The sequence below is a fragment of the Cyanistes caeruleus genome, chromosome 17 (assembly GCF_971803275.1).
Source record: "Cyanistes caeruleus chromosome 17, bCyaCae1.hap1.1, whole genome shotgun sequence".
In the NCBI taxonomy this organism is placed as follows: Eukaryota; Metazoa; Chordata; class Aves; order Passeriformes; family Paridae; genus Cyanistes; species Cyanistes caeruleus.
In genome coordinates this window covers 11,182,960-11,209,113 of record NC_141717.1, presented here as the reverse complement: position 1 = coordinate 11,209,113, position 26,154 = coordinate 11,182,960, and the positions used below count along the sequence as shown (strand labels likewise).

The window sequence follows — 26,154 nt, the reverse complement described above, 5'->3', positions numbered from 1 at the left end:
GCTTCCTGAATCCAAGCACCTCCCATGCAAAGTGGGGTTAATGAAAAATAAGGTTTCTTGCTATTTACTTTTTTTTTTTTGTATTATGGAGAACACATTTCCATTAAGTGAGCCCCTACATTCACTTTATTTGCCCCAGAGCCATAATGCTTTCACTAACTTGTATATAAATCTATTGTTTGTTTACAGGAAGCTTAAATCAGTAGTGCGGAAGCATTAGCAAAGCAGTCTCATTCTCCTGCTAGAATGAGCAGCAAATTCTGTTGGAATATGTAACAACTGCTGCCTTACTTTATCAACAAACAAGAGCTCAATTTAGCACATAGGAAATGGGGACCAGAGAGCAATGGCTCCCCAGGAATGAAAGTGGAAATACAGTGAATTTCAAGACGAGGGATGCTGATAACATCAGAGAGCACTTGTATTAAAGAATAGCAAAGCAGGTTTCTCAGACACACGCCTGTTGAAATGGAAAACTATGATTAAGGTTGATCTGTTTGAATTGGTTCATCCCAATAAAGATTTTTAACCCCCAAGGTAGAAAAACCTTGTTTAGTTTCCACTGGAGTTGATGTGCGTGCTCAGCACGCTTCATTTCATCATAAAACCTGTTTTTTAACTGTCAACTTGGTAGCTAGTCCTTCTGACACCCAGCATATTTTCCCACACAGAAAGCTCAGCTACGCCAGTGAGCTTTGAGTAGCTCCCCAGCCCTCCCTGGCAGGGCAACGGCCGAGTTTGAAAAACAACATATTGGCTCAGTTTCTTCCCTGTTCTTTTCCCCTTCACCACCAGTTATCTCTTCACTTGTTTTCTAAATAAATCAAATGCTAGAATATAAACAATATTTCTTATTTGATAAGGTTTTAATTGTATCATTAAGTTATTATAGATAAAATATGTGCTTGACAAAGGCAGTACTAACTGCAAAGCCTCAAAGGTACTTAGGCGTAGGTCTATTAATAGCTGGGTTTCATAGCACCAAGCTCTCCAGTGAAGATATCAGGTTTGCCATCTAAACACCACACTTAGAAATCACTCTTAGAAGATTTAGGAGCTTGGTTTGATTCACTGCTTGTCTGATGATCTAAAATTAATTCTGACTCAAGAGGAGAAACCTCTATTCAATTTTTCAAAGCAAAAAAACAGACTTAACTGACTTAAACAGAATTTGAAAACCATCTTCAGAGATGACCACAACTTGCAAAAATGGGCATCCAGAATTTACTATAAAACTGGATTTTTTTTTAAGCCTGACTTTAGTTCAACAGCTTAATCTTGGTTATCCACCTCTTCAAAACAAATGATCAACCCAATTTATTTAGAAATATTCTACATCCTTATTACAAAACAGACACAGGGTGGGCGGAGGACACTGACTCACTCTAATTTTTTCACTCATGTTTAACAGCACTCCACCTTTCATGCATTATCATTCTTCTTGCTTATGAAACTTTCATACACAACTGGAACAGAAAGAGACATGATAATAAAATATTTTGAAAATTTTAAATCACAAAACTTGGTAGAGAACCTGAGAGGTAGGCACTGTACTTAGTTCCACACTGAACACTTCTGGGTGTCCAACACCTTTCTGCTTTAGGTACCATATACCTGTCTGGATTCAGTCAGTTTTATGTAGACTTTTAGTCTCAGCTTTGTTGCAAGATTACAAGGGCCAAACTCCAAAACAGCCTTTTTCCCTTTCGTAGAAGCCTGTAAACATCTATTTCTAATACTAAGGAGTGTATGGTGCAAGAAGCAAGCATGTAGTTGTATAAAACCCCCAAGTAATAAGAATACTTTGATAAGACAGCCCACAGTCAATTAAAGGGAAGCACACAGTTGCACTGGAATGCAAGAGGACACTATGTGGGGCCTCAGCTTACAAGCCAGCTCCCATGTTCCTGCAGAGGAGACAGCTGGATCATCTGCCTTTTTTTGGGAAGCAGACACAACAGTCATCCTAAGCATTATCTCTCCCTTGCAATTAAACTGAATCTGTATTACAATAAATCAGCACAGCAGAAGGGCAGGAGAAGACAGATTGTGACTCTGTCAGAACACAAGGAAGCTCAGGAACTGTAATTAGTACAGCAGAATTTACCTTCACACAAGGCCCCTGGATGTCACCAAAGGACTCTGAAGCTTCTGAGTGACATGAGGCTGCACCACTAGCTCAAAAGCCTGTCTGACAGTCACTTTCACAATCAGCCAGCCTCAACAAAATCCTAGCACCATGGCAGCAAGCTTCCTGGCTTCCAGGGAAGATGAGTGGCCTTTATGCACAGAAGCATCACAAGGCAGGGAGGGCAGCACCAAACACTGACCATGCACTACAAACACCTCAGGGACAGACACAAACCCTCAGGGCTTTTGGGGTACACAGACTTTTACAAACATACTGTCCAGGCAGTTCCTCATGAAAACCTTTTGTAACAAAGGAAATGGTAAATTGCCATTTCACGAAAGGGACCCTGGCAGAATAGAAATATTCACCAAAGTCTGTTAGAGAATGAGAAAATTCCCAAGACAGCATGTCTTAATTTTTTATGTAACAAGGGATAAAAAAAAATTATACAATAAAGTCTTAGATATTGGTAATACTACTTCAAAAAGAGCCTTTACTAGCCTCAAATTTTAAAGCAAAGAAAGTTTGAGTCACTATAACTTAACACGTTTAATGTCACAAATGCTAAACAGATTTAAGCAAATCAATAACAATTAAACTGGAACATGCAAACTCCATCAGTTCCTGAGAGCAAGCCATTTTTTATTTGTAATTTCAATTTTTATTTTCTTCTATTATTCAGAATAACCAATAAAATCACTATTTTTGGTTAAAGAACACAAATTCCTATATAAATATACTCCACAAAGGATGTTTCACCATAGCAAGTACTGGTTTAAACAGGCTGAAAAGCAAAGAGCTCCAAGCTAAATCAACATTTTATTAAAACTCACATTCATAAGACATTATTATTCCTTTAAAAGAGCAACCCAAAAGCAAACAAACAAAAAAATCACAAGTATTAAAATTGACATTTTACACTAGATGTTACCATTGAGCATTATGGCACATATCCCCGAAACACAAGCATCAAACTACAGCACTAACAACACAACCCAGGATCATCACAAAGCATCAACACCGCACATTCACATTCTGTACCTCTCGAAACGCTTTTTAAAGGAGGTGCTGACAAAACCCAGCCACACATTCAGCCGCGGTGAAGCAAGCAGCGTGCCCGGTCATTGTTTACACACAGGGCCCCGCTGCCAGCGCACCATCTCAGAGCCCGGGCCGCTCGGGCCCTCTCGCACACGCCGCGCCGGGGCCTGGCCGGGCCCCGCAGCCCGAGCTCGGCTCTCCGCCATCCGCCGCGGCCCGGGCTCAGGGCGCGCTCCGCGGCCGGCACATGCCGTGCCATCGAGCCCAAAATGGCTCCCGGCCCCAACAAAGCCCGCAGCGCCCGCCGGCCCGGCCCCCGCGCTCCCGTCACTCGCCGAGTTTGAATTCACTGGAGGCGGCGGCCCGGCCGACCCCACCGCCTTAACCCCTGCGGCTCCGACAGCGCCTCTCCGCCCCCCGGCACACAACAAAAGACGTGTTTTACCTCGCCCGTCACGCTCCTGAAACGCTTCACCTGCCCGACAGAACACCCCCAGAATTAGCGATCAAATTAAACCCCGACATCTTACTCTTTATAAGCGACACCCGAATGCCTAAACGTCCACACCTTATAATTACCAAATTACCAGCCAGACAAGCACCAAAGATTTAAGGATATCTATACACCACCACATTTACTAATAGATCCATGTAAAAAGCCTGTTAAGCCTGTCAATAAAACCCCTTCCGTCCAGCTCACTCAGTACAAAAACACCCGCAACTCACTTCCACAACACTGGTATGAAAATCAGCAACTAGTAATTCACCCCTATATGTAAAAGCAAGAATTAGACATTAGGATTCACTGGGCAATCCAACAGAAGCATTAATCGGGAATAGTCAGCTGTAAAGCACTGAAACAGAAACATTAAAAAAAAAATAGCAAATATTTAACTTCCTTTTTGCATAACGTTAAACTGAAAAGCAGATGGTGAAATGGGGGGCCCCTGCAAATACTGCAGAAACCCGGAATTTGCTGGCTAATATTTTTCTTCTCTATAGCATATTATAAACAATGTATTTTCAAAATGTATTTTATTTTAACGTAGTATAACGGTAAATAAGGCAATGTAAAATAAGGAACGTAAAATAAGGCAAACCAAATACTTCTTCCCAGCAAATATACAACTTACTGGAACTGTCAGGAAACAGGAGCTGTCTCCAGTGTTTCTGACACTTCTACCCCTGTGGTCACTGAAGAGCAGCCAAATGTGAACGCGGCATGAGGAACTCAGCACTATCACCTCAAAAGGAGCACAGCACTAAAATAGCACATTTTGCTGTAAAAACACGGGCAGACACTCACTTGTCGAGTGATGCCAAACTCTTCCACACTAAACTCGTCTGTTAAATAACACTTTCCCCACAGAGGCAGCTGCCCTGAGGTGACAGCCGGGGGCCAGCGAGGGCAGGTTTGTCTACCTGTGCTACCCAGAGCAGAGCACAGCACCCATCACAGCACGTTACCTTTGCACCAAGGCTCGGCAGCTGCGGCGAGCGCCGGCACCACCGCGCACTCGCCAGCTCTTTCACAACCAGCGCGGAAAGCTGCAGGTTATAGTTTCTGCTGACAAGGAAAGCCTCCAGGTGCCAGGCCCAAAGGGACCCGGGCAGCTGAGGTTTCTCTCTCCTCTCAGCGAACAGCGCCGACCGGCAGAACTCCGGGCTAAGCAGGGTTCAGCGCCTGCCTGCCCCACGACTCCAGCCCGCAGCGCCTCACGCTCCGCTGCCCGAACCGGGGACGCCGATTCCCCGCTCCGGGGGAGGCCGCAGACCCGGGACACCGCGCCCCGGGGGTTCCCCCGCGGGCGGGCGGCCGCCACACGCGGCCCCGGCCCGGCGGGAAGCGGCGGCGGGCGGGCCGGGGCGGGCGGGGGACGGATGAGCGCGGGCGAGGGACGGTTGGCAACGGCCGGGGCGGGCTGAACCCCGCCACCTCCAGCCCCGCGCTCCGGGGGCGGGCGGGGGAGCAGCTGCCCGGCCCTGCGCGACGGGGAGAGCCGCGGCGGAGGTTACCTGGTACCGGTGCAGCGAGGAAGAGGCAGAGCCGGCGGTAGCGGCAGCGGCGGCTGAGATTGCCCGGGCCCCGCCCGCTTTGCCGAGGCCGCCGGGAGCCCCCGCCCCGCCCGCGCGGCGCGTGCCGGCAGCGCCCCCTCAGTGCCCGCCCCGCGCGGCCCCTCACACCGGGCACGGGGCTCCCGCTCCGCCTCCTCGGGCCCGCCGGGGGCAGCCCGGCCGCCTCCTGCCTCGCCTTCCCCCTCCGCAAAATGGAGCTGTGGGAGTCTCTGGAGCGAGCAGTGGAGAGGCGAGGAGAGTTAACTCAGATTTTCACTCCGGCCTCTATTGCTTGACTCACTGACTTTCCCTCCCAGTGTTTCCTCTGTTTCCTTCCTACCCGGCCTTTCTGGGATTTCCCTTCCCTTTGATTCGCCGTCCTTCGCTAAGACTTTGTGTCTGGCACGGCACACCCGGCCGCTCCGGCTCAGTGTGGTGCCCAACAGAACCTCACCAATGCCGGCATCGGGCCACAGAAACCTCCGGACAGCCACATGGAAAAGAAATCAGACAATTGTTTGGCTTGGAACTGACCTTTAGGACTATCTAGTTGCAACTCCCCTGCAATGAGCAGGGACACCTCCCACTACACCAGGTGCCTCCAAGCCCTGTCCAACCTGTCCTTGACCACTTCCAGGAATGGGACTGGTTCTTGGCAGAGAAGATACAAGCCCCATTGTTAAACACTCGGGGAACGTATGCAAATCCATTCAGTGTGGAGCCTGTGCCTGAGTGACGTTTTTTTAAGCCTTCAGTCTCCCCGAGTCCACAGTCCTCTCGAGGGCCAAGCTGTAGGCAGGGATGGTACAATGTCAGTGAACACAATAGGGAATTTGTCACTTGGGAAAGGCTAATCAGACAATAAATTGTTATTTACTTGTGTGTGCAAGAGAAATTACTCAGCTTGCTGTGAAAGACTGGCTTATAAATATGTAATTATCAAATAATCCAAATGTTTGGATACAAAATGAGAGAAGGCAGCTAATCCTTAAGAAACAGAAAATGCAAGATAAACACATTCACTTAAGGTATTAGCTGATATTGATGTAGCACTGATTTTGGGCAATTCCTGTTTCTTTTAGAAGTGCTTTGTTCCAGCTGCATGACAGTTTTAAGATGCTGCAGCCAAAGCTGAACTGACCCCAGTGACACTTGGAAGCCAGTGTCTGTTTTGGTCAGATGTGCAGCACTGCACCAGTCTCCTCCTCCCTGCATATGGCTGAGTATTTTGCAGAATCAATTTTCTGGCCACTCCTCTTTCTGTAATTAGTCCACACCTGTTTTCTTATCTTAAGAGTAGATAATATTTAAAGGCTTAAGATTCTCAGGGCAAAATCACCTCTTAGTTTAAATCTTGAATAATTCCTTGGTGGTGTAAGGCCAGGCCCTCTCAGGGATGTTTCCCACCCTGTTCCCCTGGAGCCCAGGCAGGGCAGGCAGCACTCAGCTCTGGCAGGACAAGGCATGCCATTCTCCCAGGGTGCTACTCCAGCTTCCTGGGCTGCTCTGACTTGTCCTGAGCAGTTGTTTTCCCATCACAACCAGGCCAAGAGGCTGGATGGAGGATGATGCTGAAGTTCAGTTTTCCCTACACTCCTCAGCTATGAGAGATAATAGAGCTGGTTTTAAGTTTCCAGGATTAAATGGGAACTTGGTCAGATGTCCTGGTTTAAAACAAGCTGGTGTGTACAGGGAGTTAATTCTTCCACATTTCAGAAGAAACTGCTCTGAGGCAAATAAAAATTCCTTCAAGGTTTCTCAGCATCTAACAAATTCTGAATGTAAAGTGGGCTGATGATTTTATTGGCCAAGCTGAAGTGTAGAGAAAAATGGCCAGTAAGAATACAAACTGACCATATTAAAAATGTTCAATTTTTAACATTGTAGAGGGCAGTTAAGTATTTAGAGAAAAAAAATAAAAAGCTTTCTTAACTGACAACAGGTATGGGGAAACTGCAATACAAGGCCAAACTAATCCAAGGACTAAATTTCTCTAGTTCCCTTCCCTTCCCCTTCCCCTTCCCCTTCCCCTTCCCTTCCACTTCCACTTCCACTTCTCCTTCCCTCATTACCACTCCCTTCCCTCTATGATTCCCATTTCCAGTGCTCTCCTGCAGTCATGCCTAGCAAACCTGTTCTGCTCCACATTCTGGTCCTTGCTACCAGAAGGGGCAAATCCCCACAGTGCTTGAAGGTTCAGGCTGAATGTGGCAGGAACCAGTGCAGCAAGATGTTTCTGACTGGTAGTACTGGGCATGGCATGCTGCTGCACAGGATGGGAGTGGTGGTGACCTTTGTGCCCATGGATGGGCAGATCATCATATATATGTAGCAGTATGAAAATCACCTAAAATATCTGTAAATCTGATTTCTTGCTCATTAAAGAAAAGGTTTCTCGCCATCTGCATCCCTTTATGGCTAAGCTCAACAGGGACCTTTCCCCACACCTCAGCCAAAGGCAATGGGTGCTGCATCCAGAGCAATTGGGTTATGAGGGAAAGAGGGATCCAGAGCACTTCAGATCAGTTTTGCCACTAGATCTCCGTGGTCCTGACTTACAGGGGATTTCAGACATTAACAAGAAAAGCCGATTACACCCAAGGCAGGCCGGCAGAGCAGCCGTTCTCCTCACAGCTCTCATCTGCTGCTTCAGCTCAGCTCCTGCTTCTCTGGGGGATTGATCCCAGTAAATGGACACAAGCTTGTTAACTGTAATTTTTGCTGATCCTTCAGATGCCTAATAATGAAGATTTTTTATTTTTCTTTCTCTCTTTTTTAAACATGGTTAGAGCTTCACAAGGAGAGCTGAGACACAGAGTTGTCCATGATGTATCCAGGAGGACCAGCTCTGATCCACTCTCCTAGCAAACAATTGATCACCTTCCCTTGTAGGGATCCCAACACAGATTCCACAAATGGAACAGAAACCTGGCTGCTCTCAAGCCAGCAGCTGGCTTTCTAAAGCCAAGATGTTACTTTATTTTTGGGGCAGTGCTCTGGTATGTTTGTGTGGTTCAGACAAAGGGCTTCCCCCAGCAAGGTAAAGCCTGTGCAATAGCCCATCAGAACTCTAACCTCTCTATACAGAACTATTATAGTACAATTTATTTAACAAAAATAAATAAATAAATAAAAGAACTTATAATGACATAAATACCTATTATGGTTATACTGTACTACAACTGGATAGTTTTATCATAGTACTATGTAGTAAAATAGTACTATGGACTATACTAATTCCTTCTGGTTACTCCTGGTTTTAACTTATTATACCTTAATAGCTAAATTTCTCTGTGTAGAGATTAGATTAGAGCTGTGATATGTTATTACAGCCTGTAATAACTTTGCTGTTACAGCTGGGGGTCAGTCTCTGGGAGCAGACTGCTGACACAAGCAGAGAGGTGCATTAGTGCACCTTCCCTGTGGGCTCACATGACCCTGCAGGGCTGGACACCTGCAGAGTGTCTGCAATCTGCCAGAGCATTCCTGAGGAAATCTGCACATTGCCTGTATGGACTCACACGGATAAGAAGTGGATGGATCTGGAACACACTTAACCACCAGCCTCTCCTAAAATGCTCTCTGATGTAGACCCTGTATCAAACTTTAGTTATCTTATTTGTCCGTGTCCTCTCATCATCTAATTAATTGAATCTACTTAAGGTAGTTAACAAATATATAAAAGAGTCTATATTCAGTTAGACAAATGCATGCACTTACCTAAAAACATTTGTTTTGCTGAGAATCCAAGTCCCAGGATGCTCCACAACAGGTCTTCTGGCTTACAAGGACGAAGACAGAGGCACAACTGCTTGTCACAGGAAGGGCAGGGCTAAAGGCTGCTTATCTAAAGTGCCTGAAAGCCTGGAAGTTTGAGATAACAGCTCTGCTCCCCAAAATTGCCCTTGCTTAAAAGTAACGTAATGCATATGGTGCTAGTGACATTCCATAATGTGCACTAAATCTAGAAAATATAAGAGCTGATCTGGCCAAACAGGAAAAAAACCCCAAAACATTTTAGTTTAGTTCCTACTGATCCAATAAAAGGTTGAAGCTGAAAATGACTTCAAAATCCAGACTCATAAACCATCCACAGGTGACTCAGTACATTTTTGTAAAGGGATTTAAGAAATTTGGGTTATGTAAGTTGAAATATGGTAAACTACAAGCAAGGTTAGCACATTGTCATGTCCTACGGCTTAATAAAAGGACGTAGTGGCAGATCCCCAGTTTGCCACACACACAAACAAGATCAAGCTGGTGTTTAGCATTTTTCCACAAGGACTATTAGAATATTCATTTTAACAAGCTCTCCTGACTCTGAAGAAAAAGCTGTTTTGTTGGATGATGTGGAGATTTCTCTTTGTGAGGCATCCCACAACGGACTGCTCTGAAAGATAACAAAATGTTCAACATATGGAAGAAAAAAAAGTTCCCAGCCTACTGAAGATATCAAGCTTGATGAATACTTCAGCTCTTACTATTTGTGTGCCAGCTTTAGAACATCTTGAAAAACTTTGACTAGATTCCACATCAACCAAGAATGTTCTCTCATCCCTCATTTGAAGTTGGGTTTGCAAACATCTCTGCTTTAGATCACAAGAGTAATTAAAAGCACTTGACCAACATTTGTACTGCAGCCATCATGAGGCTGTTAATCAGTGGTAAAGAATCTAAATTTTGTCAACATAAGAAGTTAAAAATATCATGCCTGTAGTAGTGTCATTAAGTAGGATTTATTTAGGGGACTTTCAAGGGAACTTTAACATAAGAACTGGGTTCTTGCTGCTGAAGTGAAACTTTAGGTTGTATTGCAGGAACCTGCTGCTTTGCGGTGCTTTGAAAGACAATTTTGAGAACAAGGTCTCTGCTAGGATAGTTATAGAGTCTATTTCCAGTCTAATTTAATTGGCTTTTTAATAATTGATTAGACTAAGGAAACAATTTAATGGAACCACAGAACAGTCAGGCTGGAAGGGGGCCCTGGAGATGCTGTATGTAGTCTCACTCCTGCCCAACAGACATAGGCAGAACAGGTTTCTCAGGGCTGTATTAAGTCAGATTTTTAATATATCCAAGGCCTGGAGACTCCACAACCTCTTCACTCTATTTAATGCTTTTTAGGGATTTTTTTACTTCACTCACATTGTGCCTTGTAAGAGTTTTAGCTGTCCCTCCACTTACAGTGAGTTAAATAGTTAATAGTTTTTAGTCAATTAAAATTCTGCTCAGTACAGGAACAGCTGTACTTTGGCTTTTCATTAAAAGAAGGCTGAACTTCAAAGATATACAAAGGACCTAAAATGAGTATCCTATTCTACAGGAATGCACAATAGCTTTTGGATCCATAAGAAACTCCTCAACTATTCTGTATCATTAGTATTATTGTCCTTTTTTGGAGAATTTTCAAAGCAACCCAATGTTTTATAGAGAAGTGGCCAGAAGTTTGACTTTGCCTTTAAGCCAGGAATAAAACTTGTCTTGTGTGTGTAATCTGTCTCAAATGTTTCTTTGGGAAGGCAAGTAGACAGAGCTGTAAACAGATAATGGGTTGGTTAACAATTATGTCACAGGCCTGAAAAGGTAAAGTTAGGTCAGATGGACAAACAAACATGAGCACTTCCTACAGCATAAGGAGTATGAACAACCCCCACTGAGTCTGTTTTTAGACTTGACACAAAGCCAAGGCACTTGGGAATTAGAAGCCAAAGAGCACTTTCTGTCTGTAATACAGATAATTTTAAAAACCCACATCAGAATCCTGATTTTTTATGATTTGTGTATGCAAAAAACCACCAGCACCCTACCCCACAATGGAGTAGACAAGCATCTAGGAGCTCCCTTATTTTATTACACAGCTGAGAATAGAAGATGACACCAAAACTTATACACTACAAAGCTATTGAAGAAAACCCCAAACAAACCAAGCTTTAACCTAGTTACCAAATTTAATTCCAAAGCAATATGCAAACAAATGTTGCCTGCTTTCCAAGGCACAACGGTATAAACATAAAAACTGCAAATGACATATATTTAGTATAAAAATATAAATACTGTAATCTAAATGACAAAACAGAACACTTTTCCCCATGTATAAACCTTAATTAAAAAAATTCAGTTTTACTCTCAGTCATGAAATGTAATACAATAAAAACAAAAAACTATTCTTTTAGCGTCATTCTAAAATCATATTCTACATCATACTCTACATCTATTCTACATCATATTCTACTATGCCCCTATTATATCAGCATAAATATGAATATTCAAAACATTATACACTTTGCTGCATTATGAAAGAGAAGTTTGGCTGCTTTTTTTTCCTTATAAAACTGGTCATCACATACCTAACTCTCTGAAGTGTGATATTATCCAGTTTGAAATGCTTTCTGAAAGACTGAATCCTTGCTGTATTACATTAGTAGTCCTAGCTGTCATTAAAATATTCAATTGTTAAATAATCCAAAAATTAAATTCCTGAAAAAACATTCCTTCTTTAAAACTTGTATCTGAAAAACCAATGCAAAGTGAATTAAAACACTGTTTTATTGCTAGAAAATACAAAGAATGTTCAAACTACAAAGAACTTAGAATTTTGCGAATTTCACTTTCAAACGAGCCAACAGTGAATTTACAAAGAAGAAACAATCTATTTCCAGCTCAGCCTTTCTTAAGCAAACAGAAGTACAAAGATAATCTAGGTCATACAGATTTCACATCAGTTTCCTAAACAGAATCTCAGCAGTGATTCAGAAAGCTGATTCCTTGGCTGACTGAATGTGATGTAGCAGCTGATTACAATAGACTGGTGTTTGATGCTTATGTACAACCCCTTCAATTTCTCTCACCAGCAGATCTGGATATAAAATGCTTCCTTCCTTTAAAACTTCTGTAAGACAAAAATATGTTTTATAAATCAGTAGCTGCTTTGTATTTCTCTACCCAACTTCCCTCAATATAGCTGAAAGAAACCTGGAAATTGTTCTACAAGTGATGCAGTGATGACAACACAATTCCTCCCTCCCACATTTGCTGAGATCTTTATTTTGGCCTTTATGTTCTTTAACACAGACTGCTACATTAATAAATTCCAGAGAGTCCCTCCAGCAGGCTGGGATATGGTCACACCCTGCAGTGGCTGGACGCTGTGCTCCATATCCTGTTTACCATCTATAAAATCTCTGGTAGTTCAGCTACCAGAACAGGGAACACTGGGCAAAGCATTCATTCTGCACACAGGTAAAACATCAGAGCCCATCCACTGAAACCCAAAGAAAAGCTCCAACATGGCAGGATTATCCTCTACCTGTATGTGCTGCTTTCATGAACACTCAAGATGATGATTTAAAAAACATTGTTCAAAATATACATGATTGAAATTCTTACCTAGGACTGCTTTTTGGAGATTTTCATCTGGGTCATCGAGATGTACCAACAGTTCTTGGTACAGAAACTCAACATGACCTTCCATTGAGGATTTCACATCACTGTCCTTTAAGCACTTAAACCAATTAGCCAAGGTGTGAGCAGCTGCCATTCGGACATCACACGAGGCATCATCCAGACGCTTTAAAACCTCTGAAAAGGAGCAAGAACCAAAATGCTCTGTGAACAGAGGAGCTGGCTTTTGCATTTGAAAAAAAACAAATGTATTCTGTCAACATCCAAAATATTATTGCATTTCTGACGTATTTTTGTCTTTTGAGCATAATAAATACATGTAGCATACTGTTCCTAAAAGCTCCTCTTTCATTGTTATTGGATTATGTTGTCCAAACATTAATAGAGGACATATACAGAAGTATTTAGATTAACTGAACATTATCTAGCACTCCTTCTAACAAGGAACTACATATATCTATTTATGCATTACAGAACTACAGAGTTTAAGTATTTCTACGCTTTATAAAGCACAGAATTTCTATTAAATTATTAAATAATATTAATTATTTAAATTATTAAATATTACTGTTTTAGTGAATTACTGCACTGCAGACTACATGAATATGCAAGATGCAAAGACATATATATACTTTGAGGATTATCTGATCATGTATTTCTCCAAAATAAAAATGTTTGTAGTTAGATTTCCACTGTGCCATGTAAGAAAAAGTATCAGTTGTTAAGATGCCGAGTTAGGGAAAGCCATATTTATTTGTAGGTATAAGAACATAATATTGCTGGCACAGAGCATATTCTGTACTTCTGATTCATAGTTTAGCATTTCATCCTAAGAGGCACTACAGCTCCCTGCTCCAATTGGCAATACAAAACTCTAGATTAGAGTTTTCTTCTTTGGTTTTTTTTTAGATAAAAACCCAACCCACTACCTATTCAGGTCTATTTATGGTACACTGAAATGGTTTGCTTTTGGCTCTCAAACACAGCACGGAGAACAATGTGATTTCCATTTATACACTGCAGTACTGTTCTGCTCTCACTATACTTAGCACATTATTTCACATAGTCCAAACTCTGAAGCAATGCAGATGAGCTGCTGGCAAACCCTGCACAAACCAAAGTATTGAGTGAAGTTCCACCTAGTGGTCTGATGGATAATGGCGTTGGGAATACTGCTCGGTTCTGCCAAACTCTTAAAAGTTGAGCAAACTATGGCACTTCGGGTAAAAAAGCAAATGTAATTCTTCAACAGTGTGATCTTGATTAAGGTCTTGATTAAAGATACAAACAAACCCACAACTCCCTTGCCCCAAGTCTACTAAACCTTTACACATACCTGTGTAAGTGTTCTTAAATTTATCTGCATCAAACTGCCTCCCACAGACTTTTAGAAAAACATCAACAATACGACAAGCCATCAGTCGAGTAATTTTAGAGTCTTCATCCATGGAAGCAATAACTTGGGGCATCAGCTCATCTTTCACTTTTAAGATCTACAGTTAATAGGAAAAACATACAAAAATATATGCTTAGGGTTACAGCACTTACCATTAACTGTGCCAGACACTTGTTTGCTGTATCCCTGAAATCCCTGAAGTTACAGAGCTCTAATTTTGCCTCTACGTTAGCTTGGAAAATGAAAATCTAACAATCACCCAGCTCCTGAACATTCAGTATACAAGCAGATGAGTTGCATGTAATTCATTTATGTTTAAGCTTGTGAAAGCTTTAGAACTGACTGGTCTTTAAAACAAACCTGAAATCGTCGAGCCTTGGAGCAAGGCGGAGCTGAGGGTTCTGCACAGGGAGCAGCAGATGGCGCCTGACTCCAACAGGAAGCACCGGGCTGGGATGTGCTGGGAGGTTTGGAATTTGACTTTATTCCGTGTATTTCACACAGAAATGTTCGGCTAGAATAGCAGTTTCTGATATCAACATTTCTGTATATGTGAACTCAACCAGATATGTGTTTAAGCACTTTGTTCAATTAAGGTCTGTTATAAAGACACTAAAGACTGTGAACATTTAATAACATTTTAATTAAATTTATTTTAAAAAAATGACCTTGTAGCTAACGTATTTCCAGTACATAAGTTCCAAATGCTACTTTTGTTAGCAAAGGAGCTTCAAAACTCCCTCAGATTCAATTAATCCTTAATCAGGGGTGAGTAACATCTCTTCAAGTGTTCTCCTTGCTAGCACTCCAGCCTCTATAGATATTCTTCATGTCCCTTTTCAAGTCCTCCTGTTCTTTTGTAGAATCTCTATGAGTTATTTTTTCCCCCCTAAATGGATCTGTGGGCTCCAAGGCAACCAGACAACTTGTCTTTGCCACATGATGGCACAGCACGTCCTGGCTGGCTCCAGCACTGCTGCACAGGCTCTGCCTGCAGGACCAGTAATGTCAAGCCCCCAAATTGTTGTGTTCATAGTGGTCAGTGAACACAGAACTGATGATCTGTTAGACAACAACAGCTACAAAATTTGATGCTAGTCAGTTTTACACCTCAGCATTTTGCTCAGGTCTCTTATCAGGATGCCATCACCCCTCCACTAGTGATTGTTTCAGTCATGAACATTCAATTACAATTAATGAATTTTATTATGAAAACTGTATGTTCTTCTGGAAATGCTACTTACCCAAAGGATTTATTCTTTTTTTTTTTTTTTTCCCTTGCATTTATTTTGTTTTCCTGCCTAAGATTTCAAAGGATGAGAAAGAGGCAATTTACCTCTTTTGGTGAAAGCATTTCACAGTGGATGAGAGCCCAAAGGCACAATACAGCTGTAGCACGGATGGCAGCTGCTGTTCTTCCAGCATGCCACTGCAGATTAGGAGCCAGGATGTCTTTTATCACAGTCTCAAGGTAGCTAGGGAACAGCCTGAAGCCAAAAATAAGAAAGCAAAATAAAGGTTCATGAGAAAGTGATAAAGAGACTGACAGGATGTAAAAGAGAATTTTCTGTCAGAGAAACATAGGCAGAAAAGGGAAAAAAAAGACTTTGTAAAAAAATAATTAACATTGTATAAGGCAATGTGATAAGCTTTTCACAACTTGATTTTTCTAGATAATATTTAAACAAATACCTAACATTCATAGAAAGGAGAGGCTAGACTTTCTCCCACTTCAGGCAATGACCATGACTCAGTGTTATCTCAGTAAATTCCTTACCTTCTCTGTGTCTCACCTTCTCTTTCTGTGCAGTGGAGATAACACCCTGTGCAATGGTGTGAGGATTCACTAGTATCTGTGAGGCCCTATGAGACCAGCCAGTAAAAGTAGTTGTAATGTGAAAAGTATGAATGCTATTGATGACACCTGAACTCCTGATACAGCAGGGAGCCTACACAGAATATTTCAGCTCTCTCTTGGCTCAGAAACTTGTCTCCCCCAAAGATGAGAGGTCTTTAGGATTTTCTGATGGTGCCAGTTCCAATACTAGGGTGTTTTTATTACAAACACATAAATCTGTGATGTTTTTGCTGATGCTTTTTCCTCTTCTTCCATTGAATGAGTTGCTATGATGCTAAAAGTTGCTGTGAGAGTCAGCAATTACAACAGGCAGGATTCCCTCACGCTCATTAAGTTACAGCTCAAACAATCTCAAATTAAGAGCTAAAAAATATAGGTCTTACAAGTTAATTAATGCTTTGCTGCACCAAAGAGACACGAGTGGCTGGTAACTGAGGCTCAGGTTATGCACTGTGCCTCTGCCTTACAGAGCAGCTGGCAATGTGCAAACAGACTGAACCTAGCCTGATTGTCCCACTGTGTTCAGAGCTCTATTCAAACTGCAGCCCCCTGCGTGCCAAACAGCACAGCCCCACCCTGCTGCTTGGTACAAAGGGAACAAGCTCTTGCTGACTTTTCTAAGAGTCCTACACTGCCAGGGTGAATGAGTGACCCCTTTAGTGATGTGCCAAGACACAGGAGGAACATAACAGGTCCATGTTAACAACCAACAATTACCAGTGAGCATTTTAAAAAGAATCCAGGCTGCAGGCAGTCCCTGTTCTCCAGGTATTACCTGACTGAAGCACGAGCAACTGCACTGCCAGGCCTCAGTTATGTGCTGACACACACCTGCAACACGGTGGATATAGATACACCTGGCTGCTGCTTCCCCTTGGCAAGGGAGCCTTTGGACTCTGAAGAAGTCTCTGAAGAAGAGATCCATCCACTGCTGCTTCTTGTCAGCAGATGGCACTTAAGTAATAACAAGAAATCTGACGTCCCATTAGACACACTGAAATCTGTAAAAACCTTTAGATGTGGTATTTTAAACACATTTTTGAGCATTAATAGTTTCCTGTTAAAAAAGTTGTCAGAAAAAAGTAAAACTAATGATCGGCATCATTCCAAATCTCCTTTCAGCTCCAAAAAGCAGCTCTGTGCTGTCTGTGCTATCTGATCAGTAGCTGCTTCTGTTTTTAATAAAACCTTCTGTTAAACTGCAGTGAGAAAACTATCTGTCAAAACACAAAGGTAAATTCCATCAGCATTATGTTAACCATGGTGCTGTGCTGTTTGTGAGAATGTTTGTTCTAGTGCCTTGAAACAGAATCAGTAAAGCAATATATGGCAATTATCTGACTCCATCATGTCAGACTCAAACACAATTAGGTGACCACACAATTGTGTTTAGCATAATAATCTAAAGCCTTCATATCTAAACTCTGAGAACCATTTCAAGGAGTTAAACAAATTACTGACAGCAGTGAATGGGAGAGTGCAACTGGAACTTACTACTACTTTCCAACACTATCTCTCATTACCATTACCATTTTATTTTTGCTGTTGCTGATGCAATTAAATTCTCCCTCTTTCTGTTTTCAGATCTCATTGTCGTAAATCTGTGTAACTTAATTCTAAAAGCCAGTCATTTCCAGGAAAAGACATACCCTGTCTGGGATGTTTGTATTAAGAGAGTTGATATTTCATTCTCAACTGAATATGAGATAACTAAAATGTGATCTGCAGATACATTAATACCCTGTTCTTATGCTGATGTGCAAAGCAGAGAGCTTGGGTTTGCATTAAAATTGGTTTTATGAACTTGCATCATTAAACTTTCATTCCATGTTAATTGTTTTTTTATACATTTTTATTTTGCATTGGTTTCTTTTCTGCTTTTATGACATTGCCACACTTTGCCTTATATGTTTATGGATTGTTGTGTCTTGGGGTTTTCTGTGTATGTTTTTCTTGGGTTTTTTGGTTTTTTTTAATTTAACATCCTAAACCCAGGTAATTTGAAACAAAATTAGATTGGCTTTTATAAATCAAAATCTCCAGAAATGTTTTGCAAACAATGCTTCAAACACAGAAACTCTACATGTTGCCTCCTACATGAAAACATTTGCTGCGTCCATGGTAAGCAGGTTCAAGACTTCAAAGAGGCATTTAGCTGCTTCCACTGCCTTTTAGTCTTGAAGACAAACCTACTGGTAAAATTCATGGCTTTGCTTTTGTTGTCAGAGGACAGAGCCTCATTACAAGCTGGACTGGACCATCCTTCATACAAACAGGTCTGTGACCCTCCTGGATCTATCCCATCCTGACAAGAGCCATTCACTCACACTGCCCTGAGCAGAACAACTTCCATCACTGCTGTGTGCAGAGCTGGGGCTGTGTGTGCCCACATTCACTGAATTACTTTGAAACATTCTTCCCTTTCCTGAGAATATTAATGAAGCTGGCAGCTCATTGAATTGGGTTTCTTGGTTCCAAGGGCTTTGCATTTTCAGTTAGATGATACAAATTGGTTTAAAATAAATAGTCAGGTCCTGTAACACTTCAAACAGTTTTTGAAGTGCTTTTCTTTTTTTCTAGATTGTTGATTATTTAGATTAATCTTGTAACTATCACTCAGTTACATGATTATTTAAACAAGTAACTGACTACTACCACTGACTACAAAGATTATTTCTTATATGGATCAGGAATTTAACATCAACTCCTGAGAATATGGAAGCAGACAACAGCACAATTTGTACAAAAGTCAAAAAAGAAGAGTTTCGTTATTTAGTCCTAAGTACTTTAGCTCAAAATCTATTAGGGGCTGCATCACCACAGGTTCTACAGCTTACCTGGAATTCCCCACTGAATAGGAATGCCAGAGTTCCTCCTCCTCCCCTCATTATAGGATGCAGGCCATAAATATATAAAATATATCTAAAAATGGCAAAAATAAATCTACATTCATATTAACTTGGCATCATGGATCCAGAATGAATGTTCAACATATCAACTGCCCAGTGAGTGCCAATTTGCTCATCAGAATTGTGAAAAAACTTTTACCTATAAATAAGTGACCATTGCTATCTAAGTGCTTTTAAGAAGAATGTTTCCTGTGATTTTTTTCTCTTTTGGTTTATTGGTTGTTTGGTTGGTTTCAGGCTTTTTAAGAGTTAAAAATTTAAAAAAAAATAATCAATACATTTATATCCTAAATGCAGCAGGTAAAAAGTAGGGCAGATGTGGTTTATGCATTCAGTGTTTGTACTTTTCACAAGTACAAACTTTCTCCTATTAGTCAGGCTAAATTAATAATGGTAAAAGAGGCCCCCTTTGGCATTGTTATAGATGAGGAGTTTTATAAGCATCTCAGTTATACTTAGATTGTACTTGTAATGCATAAATATTGCCAAGCAACAGGAGACTTACATCTTCAGTCACAATAATGTCATATCAAACATTTAGTTTAAAGCTTTTCAAACATCATTAAATATTTTGGGAATTTTTAAATGCCAATTTATTGGGGTGTGTAACTATTTCCTTACATTGACTACAGGCAAAGTTGAGGGATTTAGGAGTTGGCTGTGAGAAAATGAAAAAAAAACCCAAACAATTTCTCTCCCAATTCTTTTCCTAAGAATCTCCCTTTTAGCTTTCAAACAAGTGTTCTTCTCAACCACAGATCTTTTTTTTTTTTTTTAACTATCCAGATCTGTATGACATTCCTTTTAATTCCAATAATGGCACAGGGAGGAAGACTACAGTAAAGGAAGTCAAGACTTCCATTTATTTATATGTACATTTTTAATTATTGCACTCTACCCTCCTAATCATTATTAAAAATTACAGCAAGAAGAATAGGCTGTAGAAGACGGTGGTAAAGTCTTTCTTCTTCCAGCCATGCTCTCATGGAGATGGTTATAGGGGTTAAATAACTCCCATGGTCATTACTTCTTAATGCCTCTGGGGTTTTCAAATAACTGTGTGAAATCAGACCTCCACTTACCCCTGAGAATTGATGGTTTCACTTGCTTTCTGCAACAACTGGGATAAAACAGTAAAAATCTTTAACCGCATTTGGGGATCTTTGTTTGGCTGGAGACACGTCTTCAGAACGAGAATAAAATCATCCAGAGCTTCACCTATGACAGGACCTAGCAAACAAACACAGAAGGCTTTTTTCAGAATACTAGTAAGTTCTATTTAGATGTTTCATACGTAGCTGCATTAAAATTTCTACTGTAACTGGTGTTAAAATAGTCCTTAGCTTCCCACTCTTGTATGGCAGTTGTTGAGGTGTCCATGGGACACCCTATTAGGTGGTGCACCAACCCCCAGGCTAACTCCCCACGGAGTTTTGGCCAGAGCAGCCTGAAGATCAGTTCCCCACATCTCATTCAGTCAGCTTGGCATAGCTGTAGACATTTGCCCAAAGAAGCTGTGGCTGCCCCATCCCTGGCAGTGTCCAAAGCCAGGTTGGATGGAGCTCAGAGCAACCTGGGACACTGGAAGGTGTCCCTGTCCACAGCAGGGAGTTGAAACTTGATGGTCTTTAAGGCTCCTTCCAACCTATGTCATTCTATCATTTACTGACCCTGGAATGGATCTATCCATGACACCCCAGAGTTGCTGGGACTGTCAGTAGCAGAACTGGCTGCAGGATTAATTCTGTTCCCTTGTAACTCTGTAAGTCTGAGGCTATGCACAAAGCTTTGGTTTTCTTAATGAAAAACTACACTGGATCTGGCATGACCCTGACACCTCTGGACACAGCAGCATTAACTACACTTTCTTCTTCTTTCAAGTTTTTCCACATGCAGAATTTGAGGTGTTCATGACTCCTGGAGGCATAGGAAAGGGCCTGTTTGAAAGGATCAGCTTCAAAACTTGGATAATACAATTACTGCAGCAGCATTCCTTCTCCCTGTTTAAACAATGCTTATTTTCATCTTAGAAGACAATCTAAAATATGATGTATTTTAGAAGCTATTTGAAATAAAATATCTTCTAAATTAACTCTTTAGTTTGTTAATATTTTCACATCCTATGATGATAAATTTAGACAATAAACAAACAAACAAAACTCTAAACTGTTATCCCAACAGTTATTTTCCCACAACTGAAGGGAATTTGTGCCTTTCTCCCTGATAATGATTAACATCTGCCTGCTTTGAAAGAGGAAGAGTACATAAAGACTGTACACACGCTTTATTCTGCAAGCTTCTTGCAGTAGAATGCTCTTTCTGCTCTATTCTTGCAAGAAACTGCTTTCCTTTAGGAACTTCATCAGCTCTGCATCCTTAAGATGCACATTCCGTTCAATTCCACTAACTCAGAAAATCCTTCCAGGAGAGACAAAACACTGGTATTTATAATGACAAGAATATTCCTTACACATGGGATGGACAGATTGAAGTATTCAAGATTCCAAAACAAGCTCAATAGCATTTAATAATATCTGGAAATTTAATGTTTAAAATAATAATGAAAAAACCCCAAATCTTCACTGTCTAGACTGAAGCAATACAGGCTGCTGAACTACTGTTTGCTAAATGTCTGTGCCAACAAATAGGTCTTTATTTTCACAGCATTTATTCAAGATACATTGCTCCAAGTGAGTTCTGTGACATTCACAAGATACTAGTACTATATCAAACTGATAACAGCAAATTCAACAGATGGAAAATAAACAAAATAAACTACATTACTAATTGCAGCTTAAGCATACGCTCCTGAAAAACAGTAAAAACTGAGAAATATGAATTGAGTAAAGCTGATTAAATTGATTAAAAACAACATTATGTGTGGGAATGAAAAGAAAGAAAAAAAATAGCTCTAGGAGCTGCTGTGTCAGACAGAAAACACAGACAATAGCATATTACCAGTGTTGGGTGCAAGCCAAAATGTTTGCCCAGACATTTGATGATTTATTTAGCATTAAGGAAAACAGAGACAACTGTCTAGAAGTCCCTCAGTCACGGAAATGGGAGCACAAATATACAGAAAAGTTGGCCTCTCAAATCTTGTGCTGAAGTAACTTTTTGTTCTTTCCACAGATGAAAACTAAAAAAGTCCTTATGCTGGTTGCTGCACATACCAACAAGTGGGTGCTTCACATAGGTTTGATGATGGGATTTTTGAGATTCAAATATTAAATGCAGAAGATACATTCCTTTAAAATATACCTCTTTACATCTATGTGCAGCAGCCACAATGATACTTCAAGAAGTGACTGTCTCCATCTCCCTTACAACCAACTGAAAGGAAAAACCAAACAAACAGGACTTTTTAATAATCTTAAAATGGGTGTCTAGGTGAAAAGCACTGCCTGTCACCATGTTCCTTGCTGCAGATGCCAGCTGGGGAGCTGTGGCAGAGGAGGGCTCACTGTGCAGGACTGAAGGTGTGTGAGATGTGTACGCCAGTGTGCGCCACTCACCTCTGCACGGCCACGTGCTGGACAGCAGCAGTGAGGAAGTGTTTGTTAGAGAGAGCTGGTGTCCTCTGGAAGACTAGTGAACAGATAGAATTTTCAAAAATTTTTGTGAAATTTTTTTTATAAAATTAGTGAATAGATGGAATTTTTTAAAAAATACAGATTTTTGGACACAAGCTATATCAGTTTGTCTCCCCTTAATCCTCACCAATTTCATTCAACTGAAAGTGCACTTTTCATTAAGTGCTTTTAGCATTCTCCCTGCAGCCATGGAATCTTTGGGAATCTGAGCTGCTTCAACATTTCTTTTGCTTTCCATCACATTCTTGTGAAGGTTCTGAATATTACACTGCTCATTACAAAACACAAGCTGTCTGCAGGCTGTGGAGATTCTGACTGGATTTGTTTCAGAACTAAGTGAGTCGTACCTGAATGGGTTGAGATGACCTCGAACTGCAGCACTTCTGGGGAGTAGCAGCTCCACCCTTCACATGACACTGAAATCCACTCCAGCAGCTGAATTATGTGCTGCTTGTAGAGACAATGAAAACTTTCCAATTGCTGCACTTCAGCTAATGAAGATATTGTTTTCTCCACCTGTTAGAATGGAGACAGGATACTTAACTGAAACCATTAAAAAAAAAAACCCAAACTCCTTTAAAACTCATTCTGCAAGAACAAAAGGGACACAGGAAGATTTTCATAGTTTCTATTAAACAATCAAGACTGATATTTAATGTCTGTTTATACTACATCCATTAACTTTTATTTGAAGTAAAACATTTGTCCTGATTTTAAAATGAAATCATCAGGAACATGGCAACCTAACAGCAAAATGATAGAGTCTCTAATCCATGTGCAGACCTATCCAAAAACTAACCACATCATAAAAAAGGCTCTTAGTGGTTTTAAAGATGTAGTGATTTTTCTCCTTAATTTAAGAATGCTTTAAAACAAACATGGGGGAATTTCTCACAATCCCAAGCCATGGCAGCTTCCAGAAACTATTGCTGTTGCAGGTAAGAGAAGACATGGCATTTCCCCTCTTCCCTTTCTCCCCCCAGTTTTAATTGTGAAAGATGCTCTCTCTTTGTAATAATTCATGAGAGCAGGCTCATCTCAAAATCCTCAGCTCCTGTTCCTTAGAAGTACCAAAACTCACTGTTATGTCAGAAATATCTTCTTCATATTTAGAGTTAAGACTATTCCATGAGACATGCAAATAAAACATGTACAAATGAAACATGGAAAAAGAACTACTAAATGAATTCCAGACATGAGCATGCTTGGCAAGGATGCCTATAGATTTTCCTAATCACTTGCAGCAGATGTGTTTCAAAGCAGACAAAAATTTGTTTTTACAGTTCCTGAAGGCTCCTACCAGAAGTATAAAACTTCTCCAAGGAAGAGATTAAAAGCGTGCTGGAAGCAGGATCTGTAGTCTTGGTGATTTCAGTGGACTGTGAATCAAGAATGGGGAGCAAGGCACCGCTAGGAACCTCGCTAAGGAATAACGTGTGCTGCCAGCAGGGCCAGCTCCAGCAGGGAAAGATGGAGTGCAGTGCTGGGAGTGACATCATTTGACTCCAAGTGCTTCAGCAGAACTACAAATTGTACTCATATTTTTAATATTTTTAAGCTGAACTCAACCACACAAGTTAGCTCAAACATGTCTAGGACCTTTAGACTCTTCCAGACTAATCACTTGCCAGACAAAGATGTTTTTATGGAAGTACCAGATGTGGAGAAAATAAATGAGAATTCTAAGAAAAAAAATAAATAAATCAAGATTTGCTGAGGACAAAGGTTACTCTTAAAGCAGGTTTACCTACCTCAAGCACAATAGATTTCTCCTTTATGGAAGCATTCTGCCAGACAGCCAAAACAACCCAGATAAATTAATATTTTACATATAAGCTACTTATATGTATTAATTGGAACATTTTACAGAATGTGTCAGGACAGAAACTATTCCTTATTATTAATCCCACTATAACACATAACACACAAGATTTTTTTCCATTGAACAAGAGATACAAAATAACACATTGTTCACATATATTTTAAAGTAAATTTCGTGGTTTCAATAATGCAATTAAAAACAAAGAAAAGAGAGAATAAGTTAAATATGCCAGCAGACTTATGCATATTTTCTTATTAAGCAATGTCTACAGTTAAATAAAAATAAGTAGCAAAGGCAAATTTCTTTCCTTTATTTGACAGCTAACAAGTTTAACGACACAATATTTTCCTGCTAATAATCAGTGAGCTGAAAGAAGAGTCAGGATAGCACAGGGTAATGAAACAAAACCTTATCTTTAGGTCACCAATTAAATCCCTGACAAGCTCAAATCATGCCTAACAGACTCCACCAACTGATAGAGCTTCAGTCTCTTTGGGGCTGTGAGCCACCCTCCTCCTCGTGCCTCTGCTGTGCTCAGCTGGTGGTCTCAGTCCATTCCCTCAGCCCCAAGCAACCACAAACATGATGGACACAAAACCAAAAATCAGGCTAGACCTGAGCATTCAGCACCAGGTCACAGCCATTGTGGTCTCCAGTATCTCAGTGGTCTTCTGTCCCCTTACAATAAAGCCTGAATTAAAGTTCTATAATGCAAAATTTTGAATAATTTATGTTCATACTCAAAATCTTGGAGTCTGAATACAGATTTCTTTTCTGAACAAAATATTCATACTTGTACAGCAGCTGTGATACTTTTGTTCTACATGTTCCTAAGCTATTTTAACAGGGACTTCTTGCCTTCTTCAAGCTGTACAGATCACTTTGAAGTTTTGGAATAATCAGTAACAGGAGAAAAAAATAAAATTCAAACCATATTTGTCTTTGTGACAATTTTGAAATATTGCAATTATGTAATCTCACTGCCAGATTTTGTATGTGTCTAGCTGAAAGAAAGGCTAATGAGAAAAAGGATTCTCATCCAAAGTACTGTCAACTTAAAAAATCATCTGGAACTGCAGGAACATCTTAAACCTTTAATAATCTCAGGAGATTAAGTTTTCTGTTTATGAAAATCAGGGTTTATCTCCATGAAACTTCTTTCTTCGTAGGAGTATGAAGTTGTAAGGTTTTAAATGGACACTGCTGACTTTAAAGACCACTGCAGGGATAAACAGGCAAGATACCACAAAACATTCCAGATCCATCACAGGCTTACCCAGACCGCTATTTTTTTCTACAAAAACCCTCCAAGCAAACAAACAAAAGCTCCAACTCACCCCCCCTGCTCAAAGATCCCACTCTCCATAAGACAGATCATCATCCCACCCCTCTTTGACCTGCAAAGTCTTTTCAATACTTGTTTCAAGTTTTGTTCCACTTTCTTTCCGAAGAGCTTTCTGAGCGAGCGCCTCCTCAGAGGCAGCCTGTCAGCTCTGGGGCCATAAATCCTGATGCTACACAGGCCTTTGGAATACCATGCCTGGGAGCAAGAGGAGAGGAAGTAGAATAGCCACTGCACTTAAGGTGTGTGTTTGAAAAAAAGACAACTGGGATAGGTCATAATTGTACTGCATGAGGATGGCTCGCTGATTTATATGATATTTAGCTCGGGGAAGAAAGAGGAAGAGAAAAATAAGGGGGTGAGATGATGTTGAGCCAAAAAAGCTCATCTATTATCTGGGCATGTACAGCTGTCCTCGATTTTAAAGCATTCCTGTGACATTTAAACTTTTGTTTCTTGTGGGGAGGTAAAAAGGTCAGCTGCTGCAAAATCAATCTGATACTTGGCTAAAGATGAAAAAATCACTGTGAAACCATCACATTTTTAAGGCCAGTAGTACTCTTGACCTCTAAGGGAATTGTTCTTTAACAGTCAGAAAATAAATTT

The 26,154-nt window shown here is 40.7% G+C and overlaps 2 protein-coding genes across 51 annotated transcripts in view; both read right to left on the bottom strand.

The window, feature by feature from the left end:
• The window catches only part of SUN1 (Sad1 and UNC84 domain containing 1), a 32,122-nt gene extending 23,054 nt beyond the window's left edge, over positions 1 to 9,068 (bottom strand). For 8 of the 50 annotated variants that reach the window (XM_086853815.1, XM_086853817.1, XM_086853827.1 and 5 more), the window contains exon 1: positions 5,189 to 5,329. The gene's annotated coding sequence lies outside the window, so the exon portion shown is untranslated. Of the gene's footprint in view, positions 1 to 3,172; positions 3,528 to 4,639; positions 5,083 to 5,188; positions 5,345 to 8,947 lie in introns of those variants that run through there. The other 42 variants (XM_086853801.1, XM_086853816.1, XM_086853828.1 and 39 more) reach the window with 22 other exon arrangements.
• Positions 9,069 to 11,058: 1,990 nt separating this feature from the next.
• Positions 11,059 to 26,154, bottom strand: part of DNAAF5 (dynein axonemal assembly factor 5) — a 30,068-nt gene continuing 14,972 nt past the window's right edge. Inside the window, exons 9-14 of the mRNA XM_086853837.1 lie at positions 22,732 to 22,900; positions 19,874 to 20,021; positions 15,361 to 15,511; positions 13,965 to 14,121; positions 12,614 to 12,805; positions 11,059 to 12,116 (exon numbers count right to left, since the gene is read on the bottom strand). Coding sequence (XP_086709963.1) covers positions 11,977 to 12,116; positions 12,614 to 12,805; positions 13,965 to 14,121; positions 15,361 to 15,511; positions 19,874 to 20,021; positions 22,732 to 22,900 — 957 coding nt within the window. The 3' untranslated portion in view covers positions 11,059 to 11,976. The remainder of the gene's footprint in view (positions 12,117 to 12,613; positions 12,806 to 13,964; positions 14,122 to 15,360; positions 15,512 to 19,873; positions 20,022 to 22,731; positions 22,901 to 26,154) is intronic.